A 22,209-nucleotide genomic window follows, 5' to 3' on the forward strand; every position below is an offset into this window, starting at 1 on the left:
GAGACAAAAGGGACTTGAGATTCTTGCTCCTACCGCTACCTCTATGATTGTTTCAGCAATAAAATCTTTTGGCAAAGGTATCCGAAAGGCAGCTGGGATCCGCCCCTTGCCCCCCAGAGTATAATCACAGGTTCCTGGAATATTATAGATGTGCTTCTACTTCCACTGTAGAGAGAAACTGCAGGACACTTTGTTCCATAATCAGAGAGACTGCTGGGTGTCCAGTACTGGAAGCAGAAAAAGGTAATGATATGGTTACATCTAGTTCTCCAAATTACAGTCTGGAGGTTTTTTCAGTAGCCCTGGATGAGAAATACTCTGTGCTACTACAAAGAACAGACATTGCTGATCTCTAGAATACAGAGAAATAAAAATAGGGTTTAAAATGAAATGGTAGGTTCGAACCAAGCTGAGGAAGCCATTATGCTGTCCTTGAGCTTTTGAAGGCATCTGCCTGCCTATTGCTGTAAGAAGATTGGATGGTAGATTGACCTTTTGTCTTATGCTTGTGTTTGGCAAAGGCTGGGAATCTGGATTCCTCAATTCTGTTTTGATAGTCCACACTTAATGCCTGTGCAAGGTAATTCATTCCTTGCCCTCAAGCCCTGATGATGGTCATGTTATAAAGAAATCATAGAAAAGTAGCAATATTTCCCCCCTCTTTTTTCCTCCTATTTCCCTTTAGTGTTAACATTATTCTTCAGAATCGTTCTTCACCTTTGCAGTGCAATCTCTGGAGACCAACAACACAGGAGGGCACCCTAAAGCAGATCAATGCTGCCTGAGAACAAGGTATGTGAGAAAAGGAGTAGAATGTTGAATGCATGACGGAAGATACCATTGAGGTGGCACCGGAGGTTGGTGTCTTGGGGTTCCAAGATCTTCTCAAGCTGCTGGATATGAGGTGAGGGCTTCATTGTGGGAGCACTAGATCACTGAAGTACTGCATACATGAATTTAGTGAGAAGACATATCTGCTTATTGCAAAAAAGAGATTGGGATCTGAGTGTGCTCAGTAGCCCAGACATGCAACATTGCTCTGGCAGTGTCCTTGCATGCCTAAGTAACCGTATTTTTCCGTCTTTAAGACGACCCCATGTATAAGATGCCCCCTATTTTGGGGGGCTCAGATTTAAGACAACCCACCTTCAGCACTATCCATGTATAAGACAGCCCCTAATTTCTGACATTATTTTTTAGGGGGGAAACCTAGTCTTATACTCAAAAAAATACAGTATATGTGTGGCTTTAAGGACCCATTCCAATGAAGTTCTAACTCTGAAATGGCTTATTGGTTGCATTCAGAGATGGTAAGAAGGGAGGGGCAACAGCCCTTATGTGAGCTTCCTGGTCTATGACCATAATAAACTGATTGATTGGATATTTCAGCTTCCATCAGCTTCTTTATGGCATACCAGAAAGGGGGAGGGAAAGACAGCAAGGAACATGGCATGGTGCCATTGCACCAGGAGTTCTGCTGGTTTGTTTGCACCACACTGACCTTCCAGGCCCCTGCCAGGCTCCACTCTCCTCTCCCTCCCTTTAACCTACAGTGATGGAAAGTCAGGTAAGCATTTTCACCCCTTCCCATAAATTGCTACTTTTTGCATTGTTAGTTACACTAAAATGGGTTGATACTAGGCAGGGGTAGAGTGCACATGTTGTATGTGAAAGTTTCCAGTTTCTAGTCAAGGTTTTACTTGGAAATACTCCTGTATGAAAACACCAATATGAAAACCAGTCAGTGCTGGCTGGTGATATTTCAGCAGACAGGCAAATGGACTGACATGGCATGAAGCATTTGCCTGTGTGCATGACTCTACTGTATTTAGCATATGAATGAGGACTCCCCCCAACTGTAAATTGGCAAAAAAAGTCACTGGCCACCAAACAGTTACAGAATATAAACAGACAGGTTTTTTTGTAATGTGTGTCAATACTGACAGTGGGAGAGTATAGACTGCAGACTTTTAAGCCTACATACCTTTCCAAACTTCCTGGGAGTATTGGACTGAGTGGGGCTTCAAAGTAGAAATGGATGGGAATGCATACAGCAAGATATTTTGGTCAAATAATTTATTGCATTAATCTATTGGTTCTTATATGTGCCCTTTGTCTGATGGCTAAGAATAGCACCTTGAGCAGCAAACAGGTTTTGATGATAGCTTCAAGGTCAAGTGAAGCACAGAAGACTAGGGACTATGGAGACTGAGAGTCCAAGCCATGATTGCATTTCTGATTCCAGGATAAGATATATAATTCTTGATGATAAAAGTATCTTAAGAACACACCGAATAATTTGTGGGATCTCAAAATGCTTTGCCAGTGTTATGCAGTGTTTGGTTCGCATGAAAGCAGGCAATGTTAACATGTTTCTGATACTCAGTTCTGGGACTTTTTTGAGTGTATTCACTAGAGATGTTTGGCAAAATTAATAAAATGTGTTTGAACAGAAGAAAGAGTTAAACACACATTTCTCTAAACTCATGCCTGAGAACACACTGCATGCAAACTAGGACATGATTAGGTTTGTCAAGGCAAGAGAGGGGTGGATGAAAGCATGGTGAAGGTGTTACTTGCTTTAGGGTGAGAAGGGAAGATTATCAGAACACAGAAAGGGGTTAGGTCTATGTAATTTCTTTCCTTTCCTTAAAAAAATTCTTTATTGCTGGTTTGGCAGGAAAGACTACAACGAATCGTCCTGACAATATGTTCCCTAAAGTCATGCATTGTGGAACTTTTTGGATCCACTGCCTAGTTGAGTTACTATTCTGCATCCTATGCTAATAATTTAAACTGACATATTGCAATAAACACATGCTTTAACATTATCACTGCATAATGTGGTAAAATATATTAAGTCTACTGAATATCATTATCTGAGGTTAATCTTTCTTGTCATACTTCTATGTAAATCCCAACAAAAGGCTATTCTGTGATGTCTTTGAACAGTGAGGGAAAGATGGACGAGAGCTACTGACTCTTAACATGTCTTTGTCTCTTCCCTCTTCAGATCCAGCCAGCTCTATGAATACTTCCAGTGTCACCGAGTTTGCCTTCCTAGGTCTCTCCCCCTCCCCCTCCATCCAACTCCTTCTCTTTGTCCTGGACTCCGTCTCCTACACAGCAATCCTATTGGGGAACCTCCTCATTGTGGTGACTGTGCATGCAGATTCCCATCTCCTCCAGACCCCAATGTACTTCTACTTGGCTAACTTCTCCATCATTGATACTTCTTTGGGCTCTGTGGTTGTCCCCAAGATGTTGGCAGGCCGAGCAAATTATGGCCAGACAATCTCATTCGGTGGTTGTATGGCCCAGGTCTTCTTCCTTCACTTCTTTGGGGGTACCGAGATGCTCCTCCTCACCATTATGGCCTACGATCACTATGTGGCCATCTGCCACCCACTGACATACACAACCAGAATGAATCACCCACGTTGCAGGAGGCTCCTGGCATCCTGTTGGGTTGGTGGCCTCATCCACACTATAACCCAGCTGGTCCTGGTTCTTCGGCTCCCATTCTGCGGACCAAATAAACTGGACCATTTCTTCTGTGATGTCCCACAGGTGGTCAGGTTGGCTTGCGCCGATACTTACAGCACTGAGATACTCATGGCAGCCAACAGCGGCCTCCTCTCCTTGGTTTGCTTCCTTATCTTGCTAGTCTCCTATGGTGTCATCCTGGTCAGCCTTCGAGGCCACTTCAAGGAGAGTGGAGGGAAGGCTTTGTCCACCTGCAGCTCTCACTTGACCGTGGTCAGCCTCTTTTTTGTGCCCTGCCTCTTTGTGTACCTTGTACCCTTCTCCAGTACTGGTGTGGACAAAATGGCTTCCATTTTCTACATTGTAGTCACCCCTGCACTCAACCCTATGATATATACTCTAAGGAATAGGGAAATGAAGGAGGCTATGGTTCGGTTGAAGAATCGCTGCATCTTCTTCCATTCTTGTGTCAATGGACAAAAATGAGTTCTCCCCCAACATATTATACCTACTACAGTCCCACATTCCTCTCCTGATTTATGAATGGCTTTGCCACCAAAACCTACGGAGAACTGGCTCTCTGTATAATTAGAGGTCTTTGGCTGTGCCTATTTCATGGCTAGTGTCCCAGGAGCTGCTATGCAAAACCCACATATGCACAGATAGAAAGAAATGTTCTCCTTGAATCCATGTGGTTAGATCTAAATTTTGAAGTGAATGTAAATTTTGGTTCCTTCCACAATTTTATCTTGCCAACCACAAAACATAGGCATTGCTTAGAGCACTGATGGTTGATTTGTGGCTCTGCATATGTTGTTGGATGCTAACTACCACCCACCCTGGCCAGCATGACCAATGGTCAGGGTTGAAGGGAGTTGTAGTCCAAGAAGATTTGGAGGGCTAGACGTTAGCCACCCCTGCCTAAATGTTTGGATAAAATTCAAATTGAACTGTTGGTATACGAAATAGGTTGACAATATTTAAGTAACTTTTTTAAAAAAACAATGACTTTCTTCGAAGAAATATGGAAAAAAAAGGTATTTGCCATTTAATTTAGAAATATTAGAATTATGTTTTAGTGCATACCATCGATACTCAAATGGAAATTTCACATGATTCCAAAATGTATCCAAAAAAGAAAATCGTTAAACCATCTGCTAGTTAGCAGTTTGAATAGAGCTGGGCACCCACAAAGTGTGCTGACTGCTGCATGCACATGCTATAAGGCGTGTGTGCACGACGTCACCATGCCCACAATGTGGGCGTGTGATGTCACTGTGCCCAGCGGTTATGGGGGCAAGCTCCTGAACTGTGTGTGTAGAATCCACTTGGAGGAACATATCTGTAGCAAGAGAAGGAAGTATCTGAGCTTAGATCGAAAGAAACTAATTAGTGTCTTTTTAGAAGTATACAGGCAAGAGAAAAAATGGGAAGCTGAATTGGGGATGGGAAAAGTAGAGCTGTTCTCCACTTAGGTCTCCATTCAGTAAGGAGGGGAAATAACTTCTTGAGAAAGATAAGAAACCCAAACCAGTTGGAGGGATGTGGCAATCCCTGGTCAGTTATACTACTAGAGGAGTCTCAGGACACACCCTCCAAGTGTCTTGATTTTCCATGGACAGTCCTAGAATTACGAAAGCCATCCCAGCTTCTGATTTGATCCTCAAATTTCCCTGTTTCCCTCACCATTGCTGCCACTACTGAGTTCAAGCAGGAGGATGAGGCGGCACTCATCCCGAGTAGTGGTGGCAATGAGGGAGCATCCCATTGCCTCTCCATGGCATCCCCTTAGCTGCTGTTGCCAACCTCCACCTCTGGGGAGCTCGTAGCAGCTGCTGGAGACCAGGTGAGGAAGAGGCATCTGCTGCTGAGGCCAAGCTCCACATGGTGTGCTGGCTCTGAAGGTCAGGCAGAGTGTGGGGGCCCCTGGGTGGGAAGAAAGGGGAGCGAAGTGCCAGGTAGCCTTTTCTCTCTCCCCCCCAAAAGAGAATGATTTGTGCCTCCATGTCTAACCTTGCCCCTTTCTAACATTTGTTTCTTGGTTTGTGTTTTTCTTCTTGTAAATCTACCACAGAATAAAACAAAATAAAATCCGGATTGAGGCGTTTTCTGAAGGTGGTGGAGGACCAGTCTGCTGTATTGTCAGAAATGAATACATCTCAAAATCTCAGCCACCTCTCTTGCACAGATGTAGAGAAATGTGTTGTCTGTCTGTCAATATCCCCACTTTTCAGGATCCCCCATTTGGATATTACTTGGAATTCAGGGAGAGTGTGTTTGTGATCTCATAAAGCGATACAAGTCATGAGTTCATCAGGCCTTTTGAGACTTTACATCAGGTTATCCACCCACCCAGTGGGTGCAAATGGTGGGAAGAGGGGAAGCTTCCTTTCTGCATCATTGCAACCAGTCAGGGTTACACTGCTGTTTACACCAGCAATGGGGAATCATATTTTTGGGAGCTACACACTTGCACTCCATGGCAAGCCTTTCCTCCATATCCTGCTGAGGGCATGCATTTCTTAGCAACAGCTCATTGGAGCTGAATATGTGGGTGGAGATGGGGCTATGGGCATCCACTGGTATGCTATCTCACATTGATAATGACACAATGTGAATGGATTACAGACTTGGGAATACCTATCCAATTATTATTAATGCACACTTGGTTAACTTCCATGAATGCCTCTTGACATCTGGGTCCCCAAAAACTGCATATTACCCCAACTAGTCAACGCTGGGATTGAGACAAAGAGACCATTGGCTACTAACTTGCCATGGAGGGACCATCTTCCAAGATTCACCTCATTTCCCAGTTTCACACCCTTGTGCAAAGGGTAATGATGATTGCAAATGAGGGGCATGCCTGGCAGAGAAAACTGGTCACAAAATAGGCCCTCTAAACATTAAAAGGTTTCCATTTTCAACTGGGATGGGGATACCTTAGTGCACTCCCTGGGATGGGATTGGAATTGGACTCATAATTCTAAAACAGAACCCAAGACACCCAGTGTAACAAAATGGCATTGATATTCTTCCTATAATTCCAAGAAAAATACAGTTGTAAGTTCTGTGGGGAAAGGGAAGCAGGTTAGGCTACATTATGCCTGAGTCCCTTCTAATTCCTAGATCTAACCCCTGGATCAAAGTGTTAAAATCTAATGAAGGATTCCCTTGTTGAATTAGCCAGGCAAGGACCCCAAGTCATGAGTATAATAAAAGAAGCTGCTCTGTGCTAGAGGGCAAATGGGTGGGTCCCCCTCCCTCACGACTGCTACCAGTAGTGAGAAAGAAGATGCCAGAGTGCTGATGCCAGAGTGCTGTGAAAGAGCTGGCTTCGATGCAGGCAGCAACTGGAGAGACAGAGCCATAGAATCGTATGGTTGGAAAGGACCACAAACGTAATCTAGTCCAACCCCCTGCAAAGCAGGAATCTTTTGCTCAACATGGGGCTTGAACCCACAACCCTGAGTTTAACATTCACGTGCTCTGCTGACTGAGGGCCTTCTCGGTGGTGGTGCCTGCCCTGTGGAACGCCCTCCCATCAGATGTCAAGGAAATAAACAACTATCTGACTTTTAGAAGACATCTGAAGGCAACTCTGTTTAGGGAAGTTTTTAATGTTTGATGTTTTATTCTGTTTAATATTCTGTTGGGAGCCGCCAAGAGTGGGAAGGTTATAAATAATAATTATTATGTATTATTATTATCATCATCATTAGCTACTATGCTTGATTTCTGCTTGAATCCAAGGTTGTGACAAGGGGAGAAGGTAGTGAGCACTTCCATTGTAGGCTCAGGTTGCATATATTTGTAAATAAATCATATAAAACACAAAGTCCGTGGTTTCTGCTGTTCCTCATTCCAAGGAAAGTGATCCCTGGATAGACTCCTGGAACCCCTGTTATCTTGGAGATTGGGGTGTTGTGTAACAGTGTGATGGCTTTGACTTTGTGGTTGTACCATTGTTATAATCGTATTAAGTGGACTTTCTGGAATTTAAGCACATATGTACATTTTCTTTCTCATGCAGTAGACAAAAGGGACTTGAGAGTTCTGGCTCCTAGCCCTGCATCTATGAATCAACAATTATCTCTTTTGGCAAAAGTATCTGAATGGGGATCTGGGATTTGCCTTTGTGACCCCTTCCCCCCCGGGATGTAATCATGGGTTGCTGAAATATTTTAGATATATTCTTGGCTCACCACTGAGAGAAGAAGAAGGAAGGTGTGTGTGTGAGAGAGAGAGAAGGAGGAGGACTCATTCCCTGGCCAGAGCCCTGCTGGAACTTCTGGAATTGGAAGCGGAGCAAAGTAATGGATTTATGGCTACTGATGTTCTTGATTTTTCAAAGAACCTCTAACCTTGCCAGCAGCATGGACAAGCACTGCTGATCTCTCACCCTGAGCTCTAGAAAGAGAATGGGGTTTCCTAAAGAGATGGTAAGTGTGAAGATGAGAAACCTATGATGCTGTGCTTGAGAGGTTATGAGCCTGACTATTGCTGTAAACAGATCGGTGGGCTAGATGCACATTGGGTCTAAGCGTAAGTGGTCTTATGCTTGTGTTTTAGAGTAAAAGGAAAGACTGGGCGTCAGGATTCCATCTAGACATTTCCTACTTGATGCTGTTGTGAATTGTTCAATGCTTGCTCTTAAGCCTTGATGGTGCTCTTGTTACACAGAGATCTGAGAAGACTTTCCAGATTTCTTTATCACTTTCCCATCTCTTTCCTTTTGTGCTTAAGACTTTCCCCCTGAATCTTTCTTTATCCTTGCAGCGCCATCTTGGGAGACCAATGACCCCGGGGGATATATTAAGACAGATCAATGCTGGTTGAGAATAAGGTATGTGAGAAATGGAGCAGAGTGCTGAATCCATGAATGGTAAGTAGGCATCAGAGATAGGTGTCGTGGTAATCCAGGTTTTTCCTCAAGTTTCTGAATATGAGGTGGGATCATTATTGCAGAGACACTAAGTCATTGATATATGTCTCGCTTTTAATGAGAAGAAGATATTGAGTGAAGGCAGTGTAGATGCTAACGTGGGGGTGGGGGTGGGGAATCATTTGGATCAGAGTATGTTCCATGTCCCAAGCATGCAGTAAAATAAAAAAATTCCTTCAGTAGCACCTTAAAGACCAACTAAGTTTTTATTTTGGTATGAGCTTTCGTGTGCATGCACACTTCTTCAGATACAGTGAAATGGAAGTTTCCAGGCACTTATGTAGAGAAGGGGTGGGGAGGGGTGGGGATGGGGAGGGGGGATCACCCAGAAGGGTGGTGGAAATGGGTGATTGACTGACTGATAGCTGTTGATGACCGCAAACGACTGCAAATGGTTTTGCATGAAAAAGCAAGGGTTGAGATGGCTGAAGATCGCTTATCATGTATAATGAGATAAGAACCCGATATCTCTGTTCAAACCAGGTCCCTCCATGGTTTTGAGCTTGGTGATAAGTTGCAATTCAGCAACTTCTCTTTCCAGTCTATTTCTGAAATTCTTTTGTAGTAAGACAGCTACTTTGAGATCTTGTATAGAATGTCCTGGGAGATTGAAGTGTTCTCCTACTGGTTTTTCTGTCTTCTGGTTCCTGATGTCAGATTTATGTCCATTTATCCTTTGGCGTAGGGTTTGGCCTGTTTGTCCAATATAGAGAGCTGAAGGGCACTGTTGGCATTTGATGGCATACACAATGTTAGAGGATGAGCAATTAAATAGTCCTGAGATGGTATGTTGGATGTTGTTGGGGCCAGTAATGGTGTTGTCTGGGTGTATGTGGCAGCAAAGTTGGCATCTGGGTTTATTGCAGGCTCTGGTACCAGTGTCCATGTTAAGTCTGGTGGTTGTATTATTGTGGGTGAGGAGTTGTTTAAGATTGGGTGGCTGTCTGTAGGCAATGAAAGGTCTTCCTCCCAGAGCTTGAGAAAGGGAGCTGTCATTGTCCAGGAGAGGCTGTAGATCTCTGATGATGCGTTGTACTGTTTTAGCTTGGGAGCTGTATGTGATGACTAGTGGTGTTCTGTTATTTTCTTTTTTGGGTCTGTCTTGCAGCAGGTTCTCTCTAGGTATCTGTCTGGCTCTGTTGATCTGTTGTTTAACTTCATCAGGTGGATATTTTAGTTCTAAAAAGGTTTGCTGTAGATCTCTTAGGTGAGATTCTCTGTCTGTAGAGTTGGAACAGATGCGGTTGTAACGTAAGGCCTGGCTGTATACGATGGATTGTTTGGTATGTTTGGGATGGTAGCTAGAAGCATGTAGATATGTTTGTCGGTCAGTTGGTTTTCTGTATAAGGTGGTGTCTATACGTCCATCCTGTATTTTTATAGTAGTGTCCAAAAAATGTATTTCTTGCATAGATTGGTTCATTGTTAGGTTGATGGTGGGGTGAAAGTCATTGAATGTCTGGTGGAAGGTTTCCAGGGTCTGTTGTCCATGTGTCCAGATAATAAAAATATCGTCAATGTATCGCAGGTACAGGAGAGGTTTGAGTGGGTAGGAGTTAAGGAAACGTTGTTCTAAATCTGCCATGAAGATGTTGGCATACTGTGTGGCCATGCGGGTGCCCATGGCTGTGCCGCTGATCTGGAGGAACAGGTCATCACCAAATTTGAAGTGGTTGTGGGTAAGGACAAAGTGGGTAAGGACAAGCATGCAGAATTGCTTTGTCATTGCATCTCTGGTTCTAGTTGCTGTTGTGAGAGCCCATTCCTCTGAATCTGATAATATGGGAAAGTGTTCCTAGTTGCATTGTTAGTTACGCTGAAATGGATTTATAATTGGGAGGGGCTGTAACTTAATGGTACATAGGAAGCTACCTTTTACCAAGTCAGTCCCTTGCTCCATCCAGCTCGGTATTGTCTACATGGACAGGCTGTGTCTCTTCAGGGTTTCAGACCAGATACAGTGGTACCTTGAGTTACAAGCGCCTCAGGTTACAAACGCTTCAGGTTACAAACTCCGCTAACCTGGAAGAGTTACCTCGAGTTGAGAACTTTGCCCCAGGATGAGAACAGAAATTGTGTGCCGCCGGCGCAGCGTCAGCAAGAGGCCCCATTAGCGAAAGCACGGCTCTAGTTAAGAACAGTTTCAGGTTAAGAACAGACCTCCGGAACGAATTGTGTTCGTAACTAGAGGTACCACTGTATCTTTTCCGGCCCTACTTTGAGATGCCAGGGATTGAATAGGGAGCTGCTGCATACAAAACAGATCCTCTAAGATTGTGCTACGGTCAATGCCTTAAACATTATTTGCATTAAAAAGGTTTAAAGTTATATCCCTAGCATTTCAAAGTGAGGCTGGGGGGGGGGGGAATCCTACCTGGAGCCTGGGAGAGTCACTGCCTGTCAGTATTGATAATGCTGGCCTGGATGGACCAATGGTCTGGCTTGGAATGTAGTAGTTTCTATACTGCTAAGTATGTTTGTCATCTGAGTGAGTACTACCCAATGAGACTTACTTTTGCATAGAGATGGCAAAGATTGCCCAGGCTTGGCTTGTGCCCAGGAAGGTCACATTGGTGCTGCTAACTCAGTAGCTTGACTTCACCCACAGAGGTGTACTCCATTTTCTCTGTAGACAGACAGATGCTAAACACTGTAAAGACATTCATGCATTGTCTACCCCTTTGCTTTTTAAATTTAAAACACATTGTGGCAAATACAAACTGATCTGCTTATAGACTATAGAAGAGTCAGCCTATGGAAGAACTGAATCATACAGATATCTGCATCTTTTTTTCTCTCCAAAATATCTGCAATGCACTGAGGAATGAATTTGTGACTTGGTGTGGGCTGGGGTAATAGTTTCCTTATTACTAGTTTGGCATAAAAGATTTGAATGAATATTTCTGACTGAATCTTTAATTATGTTCCATAATCCAATTCATATCTTGTGAAAGTTTGAGAATCCACTGGTATTCTGGGTTCTATTCTAATGAAGCACTGAAAGATTAAACAAAGATAATTATTTAAACAAAAACAAGCAGTTGCTTTAATATTGCATTTGTATAATGTGATAACATGTTAAAGGTCTTGCTAATAATATTGCTTGGATATATTAAATATATGACCTCTTATGAAGATTTTTTTTAAAAATCATTTAATTAACATAATTCGAATACAATACTGCTGGATTGTAACAATGCAATCGAAGGTTGCAATGTGATACAATCAAAGGTTACAGTAAATATTAAAATTATTAATAAAAACAGTTAAAATAGTTAATTTAAAACATTCAAAAACAGTAAAAAAGTATACTAAAATATATTAAAATGCATCAACACAAGATGAAAACTTGGACACATCAAGAACGGAGTGTGGGAAACCAATTTTTGGAAAAATTGTATTCATTTTGTCTTACTTTGTGGCCGAGTTGGTAAAAATTTTTTTTTGGGGGGGGGGGAAATGATTTGGCAAAAAAAATATGCATCAATATAATTTATGTTGCTTTTTAATTACAGGGAGATCCCTCCTCCACAGTTCACCAATATGTTATTATTGGTAGGAGAAGAGAATTATGAATAATGAATGGATATTATAAAGATGTACAGTGTGTGTGTGTGTGTGTGTGTGTGTGTGTGTGTGTGTGCGTGTATCTTGATGGGTAAAAAATATTTTTAAAATCAATTAAAGTCTTCTTCTTACATTCCTAATATTTTATATTTAGAATGATTTAGAACTACATTAGACAATAGAAAAATATTCAAATAACAATGATTATAATTGGAACATCACAATGTATGCTTTTAAATTACTAAGTCAATATCATATTAAATTTTTTTAAAGATGATTTAACTTAACTGAATCTTATCTAAGGTTGCAATTACTAGTGTTGTTGTTGTTATGGTTGTTGTTGTTGTTGTAGAAGCAGTAGTAGTAGTTGACCTATGAAAATATCACAATAGTTGGTTTTTCTGTATTGTCTTTGAATAGTAGGATAGATTGATCAAAATTGCTCATGGTAACACCCATTGTATCTCTCTCCTATTCAGGTCCATCCATCTCCATGAACAACTCCTATGTCACCGAGTTTGTCTTGCTGGGTCTCTCCAATTCCCGTTCCATCCAGATATTTCTCTTTCTTCTGGTTTTCACCTGTTACACTGTAATCCTATTGGGCAACCTCCTCATTGTGGTGACTGTACATGTGGAGCCCCGCCTCCTCCAGTCCCCCATGTACTTCTTCCTGGCTTGTTTATCCATTCTTGATATTTCTGTGGGTTCCGTGGTTGTCCCCAAGATGATAGCAGAGCTGGCCAGTTCTGGCCAGACAATCACATTTGGCGGCTGTATGACACAGATCTTCTTCCTTCACTTCTCTGGGGGCAGTGAGATGTTCCTCCTCACCCTCATGGCCTATGATCGCTATGTGGCCATCTGCCATCCACTGACATACACCGCCAGAATGAACCGCCCACATTGCACTAGGCTCCTCTTATTCTGTTTGGCTGGAGGCATCATCCACTCGGCCACCCAGTTTATCCTTGTTGTCCAACTCCCATTCTGTGGACCAAATGAACTGGACAATTTCTTCTGTGATGTCCCACAAGTGGTCAGACTGGCGTGTGCCAATACCTACATCACTGAAATCCTCATGGCAGCTAATAGTGGCCTCCTCTCCCTGGTTTGCTTCCTTGTTTTACTACTCTCATATGGGGTCATTCTGGCCACCCTTCGAGGCCACTTCAAGGAGAGTGGAGGGAAGGCTCTGTCGACCTGTAGCTCTCACTTGACAGTAGTCAGCCTTATTTTTGTGCCCTGCCTCTTTGTATATCTTGTACCCTTCTCCGGCTCCAGTGTGGACAAAATGGCTTCCTTATTCTACACCATTGTCACCCCTGCACTGAATCCTATCATATATACACTAAGAAATAGAGAAATGAAGGAGGCTATGGGGCGGTGGAAAAAGCCACTGCATTTTCTTCCATTTTTGTGTAAAAGTAGGTGATGGGTAATGTACAAGTAGTTCTTGCCAGGAGTGTTTTATCACTGTAATATTGCCTCAGACTTTTCCTGCTTTCCGAATAGCCGTGTGACTGGAGTCAACTAATAGTTTTCCATTACCATGTTATGGGGTGAAATTTTTAAAGATGCCATCCTATAATTTCCTATTCGAAAGAGAAAGTAGAAGGGGGGAAGAAAGCATTCTTGGGTCAAGTGGAAGAGTGCACATATGTCACAGCAGTTTGAATATTGTATAAGGACCAGGTTCTGTCTGAGGTCCGTCTCCCTTCCATGTCCTCAAAGGGGAGCCCTGTATCTTAAGGCAAACCAGTTTTGAATCAGAAGGGACTTTCAAAAAAAAAAATTGTGGAGAATGGAGCGGGGACCATTGAGGGAATTGAAGTTGAAAAGTGTGTGGCTAGGTGGGTGTCAGCATTTTCTCAGGCATGTGCAAAACGCTGGATGTGTGTGTAATGCAGTAGATTGTTTATTTCCAGGGTCACCTGCCATCTTTGCTTGGCTTGGGGAGTATGGGAACTTAAGAGCACCCTTCTTCCAGCCTGCCACTGCTCTGTACTACACCCAAGAAAGGGTGACACTGTTGTGAAGCGGTAAATTAATCAATGCAGAGTCTTCTTCATAAACAGAATAAAACTTTACTGAAGACAATTAAGTTGTTCATAAACAGCATAGTTAAAGAGCATACACAGAGTGCTCCTAGCTGCTATCTGACTCTTCAGAGGCACAGTCTTAGTTACTGATTTACTAGAGTCCTGGAGCCACTCTGTCTGCAACAACACAATACACACATTGACACACAGAGAGACCCACAGAGAGGCTGGCTACTTTTTATAGGGAGAATGAGTCATGACTCAAGATGAGTCACGAGTCACAGTGATTTAGCAGTTTGCTGTTACCAGTTAGCAGTTAGCAGGCTTAGGCTTGAATAATTGTGTAGCCTTTGTAGCCTTACTGCTTCTGCTCTCAAGAACCTTTGTCTCATGACAGAATCTGCAAACCTCGTAGCCCCGTTAAGAGAAAATGAGGATGCCAAAAGGCATAGCTGAAGAATGTACATTTTCCTCCCCTCCCTTGCTAAAGGCTATGCAATAAATCTGAAAGACTTATTTGCCACAATATTATATCTGTGTGTTTGTGTATGTCCCCCCTTGACCAAATATAGACATTTTTTTCTTTTCAGAGGTGGCGTTCAGTATACCTTACATGGCCATCAGCTGATTGCCAGTGCTTCCAAAGCAAAGTGTGCATGGGTTTGTGGGCACCACTGATTTTTATCGTTGTCTGAAAAAAATCCCTTTGCACCTCTTGCATCTTTACCTGACACACAGCTGACATCATACATCATATATGATATCAGGTGTAGGGCAGGCTGCCTAACTGTATCCTTCCAAATGATTTGGGGTACAAAAGTTGAAATTTTCTTTCCCCCAAGCACTTTAGTCCCTCTGTAAAATCACCACCCTCCCCATATCAACTTTTAAAACAACAACCCCAAACCCTAATATTACACACTTAATGGAACATGCTGTTAGGTCCTCAGGATGACTTTAATTAAAAAAAAATATTTTTATGCTCTCCCTCCCCTTTTGATGTATTTTATTTATTTATTTATTTATTACATTTATATACCACCTTTGTCTTCTGGGGATCTCAGTGTCGTGTACATAGAATCATAAGAGTTGGAAGGGACCCCCAACGGTCATCTAATCCACCCCCCTGCACTGCAGGAAGCTCACATGCATTTTAATATGTGTTTCTTAAATATGTATATTTTAACAGCCTCTGGATTACTCTTTTAGTCCTGTTTATTTTTAATTTCTGGCTTCCTATTGATAATTTAAATGTATATTTTCAATTTTATGCAAATAGGGGTTGTTATTTACAATATTAATAAAAAGATAAACAGTGTTACAGTTCTGCCAAACTCATTAGCTTTAAAAAAATATTGAAATGACAGTTAATACTTAAATAAACTGCTGATCTGTACAAAGAAAGATAACCACGTCACCCTCAACCCCAAGTCTATCCTATGATGTAACACACACTCTCTCCCTCTCTCCCCCTCTCTTTCATGAGTTAGCATGCCCAATTAAGGAAAGAGATACTTGTGTATTTATTCTTTTGGCACAATCCCCAGAACCACCTTAAGTTATCCAAGCCTTGCTCTGGGCCCTTCCTATGCAAACACCATTGCCCATGGACTAGGAACACCTTCCCAAAGCCTGCTTGATTTTGAGAAGGCTGTTCTACTGGAGCCGGAGGGAGGACAAGTCTCCAGGAATAACTGCTGCTGCCGCCTGCCCCACTGAGAAGCAGAAAGGGGCTCCAGTGCCCCAGTACGTGGGGCAGCAAACTTGCTTTGTGTGTGTGCTTCATGCAGGGTGTGTTATTTGCAAGGATGGAGCCGCTGCCACAGGAAGCATTTTTGTGACAGGGACCCACTTGCATTTCCCTTCCCCTTGCTCCAAACTGAGCTGCCTGACACAATGTACGTGTGAGGTCATGTAAGTTATGTTGCGCCCCCTCAATAATTTATGCAAGGTGGTGCCGGTGGACCAGATTGATCTGTCTTTTCCCTTTATAAATCCACCTGCTATCTATCAGCTTCATGGATGAGTGTCTTTTGACTAATTTCCATGTCTTTTTTTGGTTTTTGTTTTAGGAATTTAGTTCAGCTTGCATAGCAGCAATCAATGGCTTAGCTTCCTCAGGGGATAAATTCTGAATCTTCCTAAAACTCTCTGGTTCCAAAACAGCTTTGCCAGCAAACACCTTTTTTGGCAAATGCATCCTTAAATCTTTCAGGTGGCTGTCCTTTGTTAGAGCACTTTTTGACCTGCGCATTTCTACCTTGCTCGCTCTCCTCAGCAGAGTCAGAAGGATCTTTCTTTAAGCCTGTTGTGAATAAGGGTTTCTCCCCATTATCTGCCTTAGGAAGTGGTAATTCCAGAAGTGCAGCTCTTCACACATTTCAGGCTAGCTGCCCACAAGACATTAGAGGAGATGAAGTGATTCATTTTTGACATACCTCAAGTGTGGAAATGCTGCTCTTGTAAAAATGTTACCCTGCAAAGGATGTCTGGAGATAGCTGGTTCTTTTAAATAAACACTTACGTGGTGTGGAAAGAGATATGATTTATTGCAGTTTGCAGAAAGCATTAAATTGGCCAGAGGAATTCTTTGCAGATTCTGGACCCAGGGCATAGGTTACAAAGACAATTTATAGCATTTTCCCCATACATGATTCCCTAGTGCCTGACCCTTTCCAAGGCTCTGATTTGACTAATGTCTGCTTTTACCCTAATAGATAAAGGTAAAGGTAAAGGGGCCCCTGACCATCAGGTCCAGTCGTGTCCGACTCTGGGGTTGCGGCGCTCATCTCGCTCTATAGGCCAAGGGAGCCGGTGTTTGTCCGCAAACAGCTTCCGGGTCATGTGGCCAGCATGACAAAGCTGCTTCTGGCAAACCAGAGCAGCGCACGGAAACGCCGTTTACCTTCCCGCCGGAGCGGTCCCTATTTATCTACTTGCACTTTGATGTGCTTTCGAACTGCTAGGTTGGCAGGAGCTGGGACCGAGCAACGGGAGCTCACCCCGTTGCAGGGATTCGAACCGCCGACCTTCTGATCAGCAAGCCCTAGACTCAGTGATTTAACCCACAGCGCCACCTGGGTCCCTTCCCTAATAGATAGGGATCTCTTAATAAGCAATGAGTGCTTTAAGAATTGCTCTTTGAAGCATACTGAGAGAGGGGTATGATTAATGCTGAAAGACTGTGATGCTTAACACAGGAACTTCAGAGACACCAACCTTGCTTCATAGCTGCCAAGTTATCCCTTTTTTTAAGGGATTTTCCCTTATGCTGAATAGGCTTCCTCGCGAGAAAAGGGAAAACTTGGCAGCTATGCCTTGCTTTATTCAATTCTTCCCAGCAACAAGTACAGAAGACACCAGTAAGGGGAAACAAGCAGCAAGACATCAGTTTGGAGGGAAATTCCTCCAGGTGAAATCAAGCAATGATCAATAATTTTTACCAATTTTAGAGATAATGAAACAGTGTCAATTTCTTTCTCAGCATTTGTTTGTTTGAGCAATTTAGATACTGCTTAATACTGTAATTTCTGAGCAGTGTACAATAAGATTACAAAAAGTGTAATAAAGCAGGCTTCCGGTTCTGCTTTGCCATAATGGAGGCAGTGCCCACGACAGTAGGAGATCAGTGGCGAAGGAAAAACAAGGATGATTGAGGGTAATTATCCTTGCAAGTTCCCCCCAGGGACGGGGGGGGGATCTGCTTCACTCACAGTTCGTCTCGCTCCGGCATGGATTGCGGGAGGCAGGGATGCACTGAGTGCAAAAGCACTTCGCCTGACGAAAACCCTCCAATGCCACCATTAAGAAGCAGAGGTACTCTTGTTAATTAGAGCTTAATTTGGACTAAAGTACAGGCTCGTGCTAGAAAAGGTGAGATCACAAACTGTGGAACAGAACCAGCTCCAAGGTCATAAAGGTTTGAACTAGAGAGATAACTTCATTCGCTGCGAAAGATGGTGGGGATATAGTTTGAATTCCTCACTTGTAGCTTTATAAATCGTTTAATGGGTCAACATGAATAGAAGTTATTAATATTGCAGTTGTTGTATAAGGGATTATTATTATGCCTGGAGTGTAATGGAAAAGATTTTGGAATGCAGAAATAAAGCAAATAATCAACCCATCAAATCCATACCTGCCAAGTTCCTGCCTGAAAAATAAGGGATCGGACCGGAAGTAGCAGCCCGGAAGTAGTGCTGCCGCCATTTTGGAACTAGGCGGAGCATGCTCAGAAGTGACTTTTGATGCTGCTCTGCCCAGTTCCAAAATGGCCGCCACACCAGAAGTCGCGCTGCAGCCATTTTGGAACTGGGCAGAGCAGCATCAAAAGTCACTTCTGAGCATGCTCCGCCCAGTTCCAAAATGGCCACCGTGCCAGAATAAACTGGGGAAAAACAAAAAATTCCATTTTTCCCCGGCTGGGAACAGCTGGAAAAACGGGGGTTTCCCGGGGAATACGGGAGACTTGGCAGCTATGATCAAATCTAGCATGTGGGGGACCACTTTATCTAAATTCAGTATTTGAACAATTGGTATTAGTAATTGTTTTATAAATAATTGTATTATAAATTGGTATTGTTATAATTAGGCTATTATTGGATTGTAATTGAAAACCAATAAAAATTATTATTTAAAAAAAGAGCTCAGACTGAGCATGGCCTCACAGGCTTCTCTGTTCAGCCCTTTGGATTCTTCCCCAGGCTACCTTCCCTACCTTCCACACTCCACTTTGCCAGGCCCCACACCCCTGGCCCTGCCTTCCACACTCCGTCAGTATATTTACCTGGCTAGAATGAGTCTCCAAACTGTGATAAGGCCTCTTGATTGTTTAGATGAGTAATATAATGGGGAAAGCGGAAGGGGGAGGGGTTAGTATAGCATACAAAGGTAACATTCTCATTTGTTGCTCTGCACCCTTTGTCACTGACTGACCCACATTTGACTCTGGCCCTGCATCCTGCTGTCATGTGGTCATGGAACTGTGCTCAGTGGGGAAGGTGGACCTCAGACTGAAAAGGATCTCTCTGCCCTGCCATGGAATTGAGGTGCCCTCCAGTACACTTCCATTGTTTCCTCAGTGAAGAACAATAGTTTTCTAAGAAGAACAATCATGGAATTGTAAAGCTGGAAGCTACCCCAGGCATCATCTAGTTAATGCACCCCCCCCACACACAATTGAGGGGGCTCATGCCACACAGTGTGATGATGTGGAGGCAAAGTGCAGCTGCTTGGCTTCAAGCTCAGCCTCATTCTCCCTGCATGACATTAAAGGTGCAAGCGTGGAGGGTGTAACGAAATAACCCTAAGATGATATATTTGGTTACAACCTGGATGTATAAGGGTTAATACATCTTCTACCTTGAGTGACAGCACATGCTTGTGGGGGCAGCGTTATGGACATTCTATGAGGAGAAAAGAGCAGTTATGACAGTTGGGGTGAAGAAAAAAAAGAGCAGGAGGTTGAGTGTGATGCTAGGCTAATTCCAATGTACTAGTTTTACAGCTTTAAGTAATAATATGAAGTAAGAGATTAAACAAATGAAGCCATAAATAAATATACATGTTCTCCAGTTAAATAAAGCTTTCATCTATGTTGTGTCAAATTGGATGTTCCTCCTTAATCCAGCAATTTATCTAAACTCAAAAAAGTGGTGACTGAAGAGTGGAGATAAAACTAAGCCTGAGTAGCAGGTGGATAGTTTGTATCTCAAAATCACGCACAGCAGAGGCAAGTGAAGGGAAAGAGTGCCACGAAGTAGCTAAAGCAGGCATCCCCAAACTTCGGCCCTCCAGATGTTTTGGACTACAATTCCCATCTTCCCCGACCACTGGTCCTGTTAGCTAGGGATCATGGGAGTTGTAGGCCAAAACATCTGGAGGGCCGCAGTTTGGGGATGCCTGAGCTAAAGTGCTGAGGCAAACGGCTGCTGAGGTGAACCTGAGTTGAGAGGGAAACCTTACTGAGGGCACAAGATTGTTCCTGTAAAATTTGCCTGGAGTTTTTAAGGATACAGAGCCACGTTATTTGGAAAGCTGGAATTGTACTCTATATACTGGCAACCCCATATAAAAAGAGAATTTATTTGGGAGGAAGGAGGAATAGTGTGTTGTTTGAACAACAACTGAGATTCCTTCAGCACTCTGTTAGTAATAGAGAGGAGAGGTTTGTTACAGAGGGCATACCCTTCATGTGTGTGTGCACATTGCCAGACAGTTTTGGGGTGCCCAGATCCCTCTTTGAATTTTTTTTTGGGGGGGGCAAACTCCTCAGCCCCCACTAGTTACCCATGCAGATAAAGTTACTTTTGCAGCACCATCCTGATCCTTGAAACTTTACAATTTTGGAATGTAGGGAGTCAAACCATTGGTCCATAGAGCTAAGTATTGTCTACATCAGGTTTAGAAAACCTCTGACTCTCCAGGTATAACTTCCACGATCTCAGACCATTAGCAATGTTTGCTGGGCAGATGGGTGTTGTAGCTCAGCAACATCCACAGAGAGCAACAGGTTTTCCATCACCTGATCTATATTGACAGATAGTTGCTTTCGAGGGTTTCAGAGAAAGGGTCTGAACCAGGCCCACCTGGAGTTACCATGGATTGAACCTGGGACCTACCGAATGAAAGTATATGTGTTACAATTGCGCTAGGGCCACACCTCAAAGTAAGGAAAGCAGGTGAAGAAAAACACAGATGGTGAAATAGAAGAGCCTGAACAGAAACAATTTAAAAGTACCATAAACCAGAGGAAAGAATTAGCAGCCTATTGGTATGTTATTTTGGGTTAAGAAGAAGAACAAGAGTTTGGATTTGATATCCCGCTTTATCACTACCCTAAGGAGCATAGCTGCCAAGTTATCCCTTTTTTACAGGGATTTTCCCTTATGCTGAATAGGCTTCCTCGCGAGAAAAGGGAAAACTTGGCAGCTATGCTAAGGAGTCTCAAAGCGGCTAACAATCTCCTTTCCCTTCCTCCCCCACAACAAACATTCTGTGAGGTGAGTGAGGCTGAGAGACTTCAGAGAAGTGTGACTAGCCCAAGGTCACCCAGCAGCTGCATGTGGAGGAGCAGGGAATCGAACCTGGTTCACCAGGTTACGAGTCCACCACTCTTAACCACTATGCCACGCTTGCAGCTGCTGGTGGCAATGGGACATAAGTAGGTGGCCCAGAACTATTAGTAAAAGCTAGGTCACGGCAGTACAATACGTCAGCCTGGCCCAAACCCAGCTTGTATTGCCAGAAATAAATGCTGGTCTTCGGAGGCAAAGGGAAGCTGACTTTCTCAGTGACTTCAGTTGCCTCACTCCATGTTTCACCAGTGGTGTCAATACTTGCTCCACCGTATTCAGCTGTTAGGGAAAATTGTGCTGTCATCAGTAATTTACCGAGACCTTCTGCCCCAACTGTAACAGTCGAAGATACTTTCCAGTTGTGCTCCAGGCTGTTCACCTGTTCCTTCACATATCCAACCTTCTTGGTAATTTGCTGTTCCCAAGCAACAGTTATTAGGGCATCATTTGTGATGGTTTTGACAGACTGCCAGACACCAAAAGCTTTACCATGATTTAAAGACACGCCTCCAGGGAGGAAGTTGAGCACACTACCATGTATGGAAAATGTGGAAGGGTTTCTGCTTGACATGTCTTCGACTCGGTAATACTCAACTCCCCATTGGCTATTTGGTCTCAGAAGGTATATATAGTTCTTGGTTCCCCAGTAATACAGACCGTCTTTAAGGTTTGGGTGAAGGGTAGACTCAACAGCATTTAAGTCTTCATTCATATTGGTGACACGGCGGTACACTCCCCTCTTCTTGAATATAATGAAGAAGTACTTATCATAGGAAAAGTAAAAGTCCCCGTTTCGGCAGTTGGGATGGAGAGAGTAGACCACACTATCACTGTCTGTATTCATGTTGGTTACTCGGCGGTAAGAGTTCCCCTTGATGATGTAAAATAAGTTATCCTTATAGGCCAGGTAGTGGTCTCCATCACGGACAGAATTGTGCAGACTGAAGATCTCGAGGTCTTTGCCTTGATTGAAATTAGTAGATCTCATGTAGCAGCCCAGGTCTGAACGGACAATGTAGTAATACTCGTCCACACCACAGAAATCAACTCCTTTAGTTTTGCTCTTGGGAAGTATTCCATTCACCTCTTTAGA

At 43.2% G+C, this 22,209-nt stretch overlaps 2 protein-coding genes across 2 annotated transcripts; both read left to right on the plus strand.

The window, feature by feature from the left end:
* Positions 1–824: 824 nt before the first annotated feature.
* LOC118095634 (olfactory receptor 4Q3-like) lies at positions 825–3,972 on the plus strand. Its single transcript, XM_035136879.1, has 3 exons — positions 825–904; positions 1,554–1,567; positions 3,014–3,972. The coding sequence occupies exons 1-3, from the start codon at positions 825–827 to the stop codon at positions 3,970–3,972; spliced, it is 1,053 nt and encodes a 350-aa protein (XP_034992770.1).
* An 8,471-nt stretch (positions 3,973–12,443) lies between these two features.
* Positions 12,444–20,831, plus strand: LOC118095632 (olfactory receptor 4Q3-like). Its single transcript, XM_035136878.2, has 2 exons — positions 12,444–13,393; positions 20,792–20,831. The coding sequence occupies exons 1-2, from the start codon at positions 12,444–12,446 to the stop codon at positions 20,829–20,831; spliced, it is 990 nt and encodes a 329-aa protein (XP_034992769.2).
* Positions 20,832–22,209: the final 1,378 nt, after the last annotated feature.

This window comes from Zootoca vivipara, chromosome 13, assembly GCF_963506605.1.
Source record: "Zootoca vivipara chromosome 13, rZooViv1.1, whole genome shotgun sequence".
Taxonomy (NCBI): Eukaryota; Metazoa; Chordata; class Lepidosauria; order Squamata; family Lacertidae; genus Zootoca; species Zootoca vivipara.

Bases quoted from the DNA above. Each gene is read 5' to 3' on its own strand.
- LOC118095632 (XM_035136878.2), top strand. From the start codon at position 12,444: ATGGTAACACCCATTGTATCTCTCTCCTATTCAGGTCCATCCATCTCC. The intron at 13,394-20,791 runs GCCACTGCATTT...CATAAACCAGAG, and splicing joins GCTATGGGGCGGTGGAAAAA to GAAAGAATTAGCAGCCTATT.
- LOC118095634 (XM_035136879.1), top strand. From the start codon at position 825: ATGACGGAAGATACCATTGAGGTGGCACCGGAGGTTGGTGTCTTGGGG.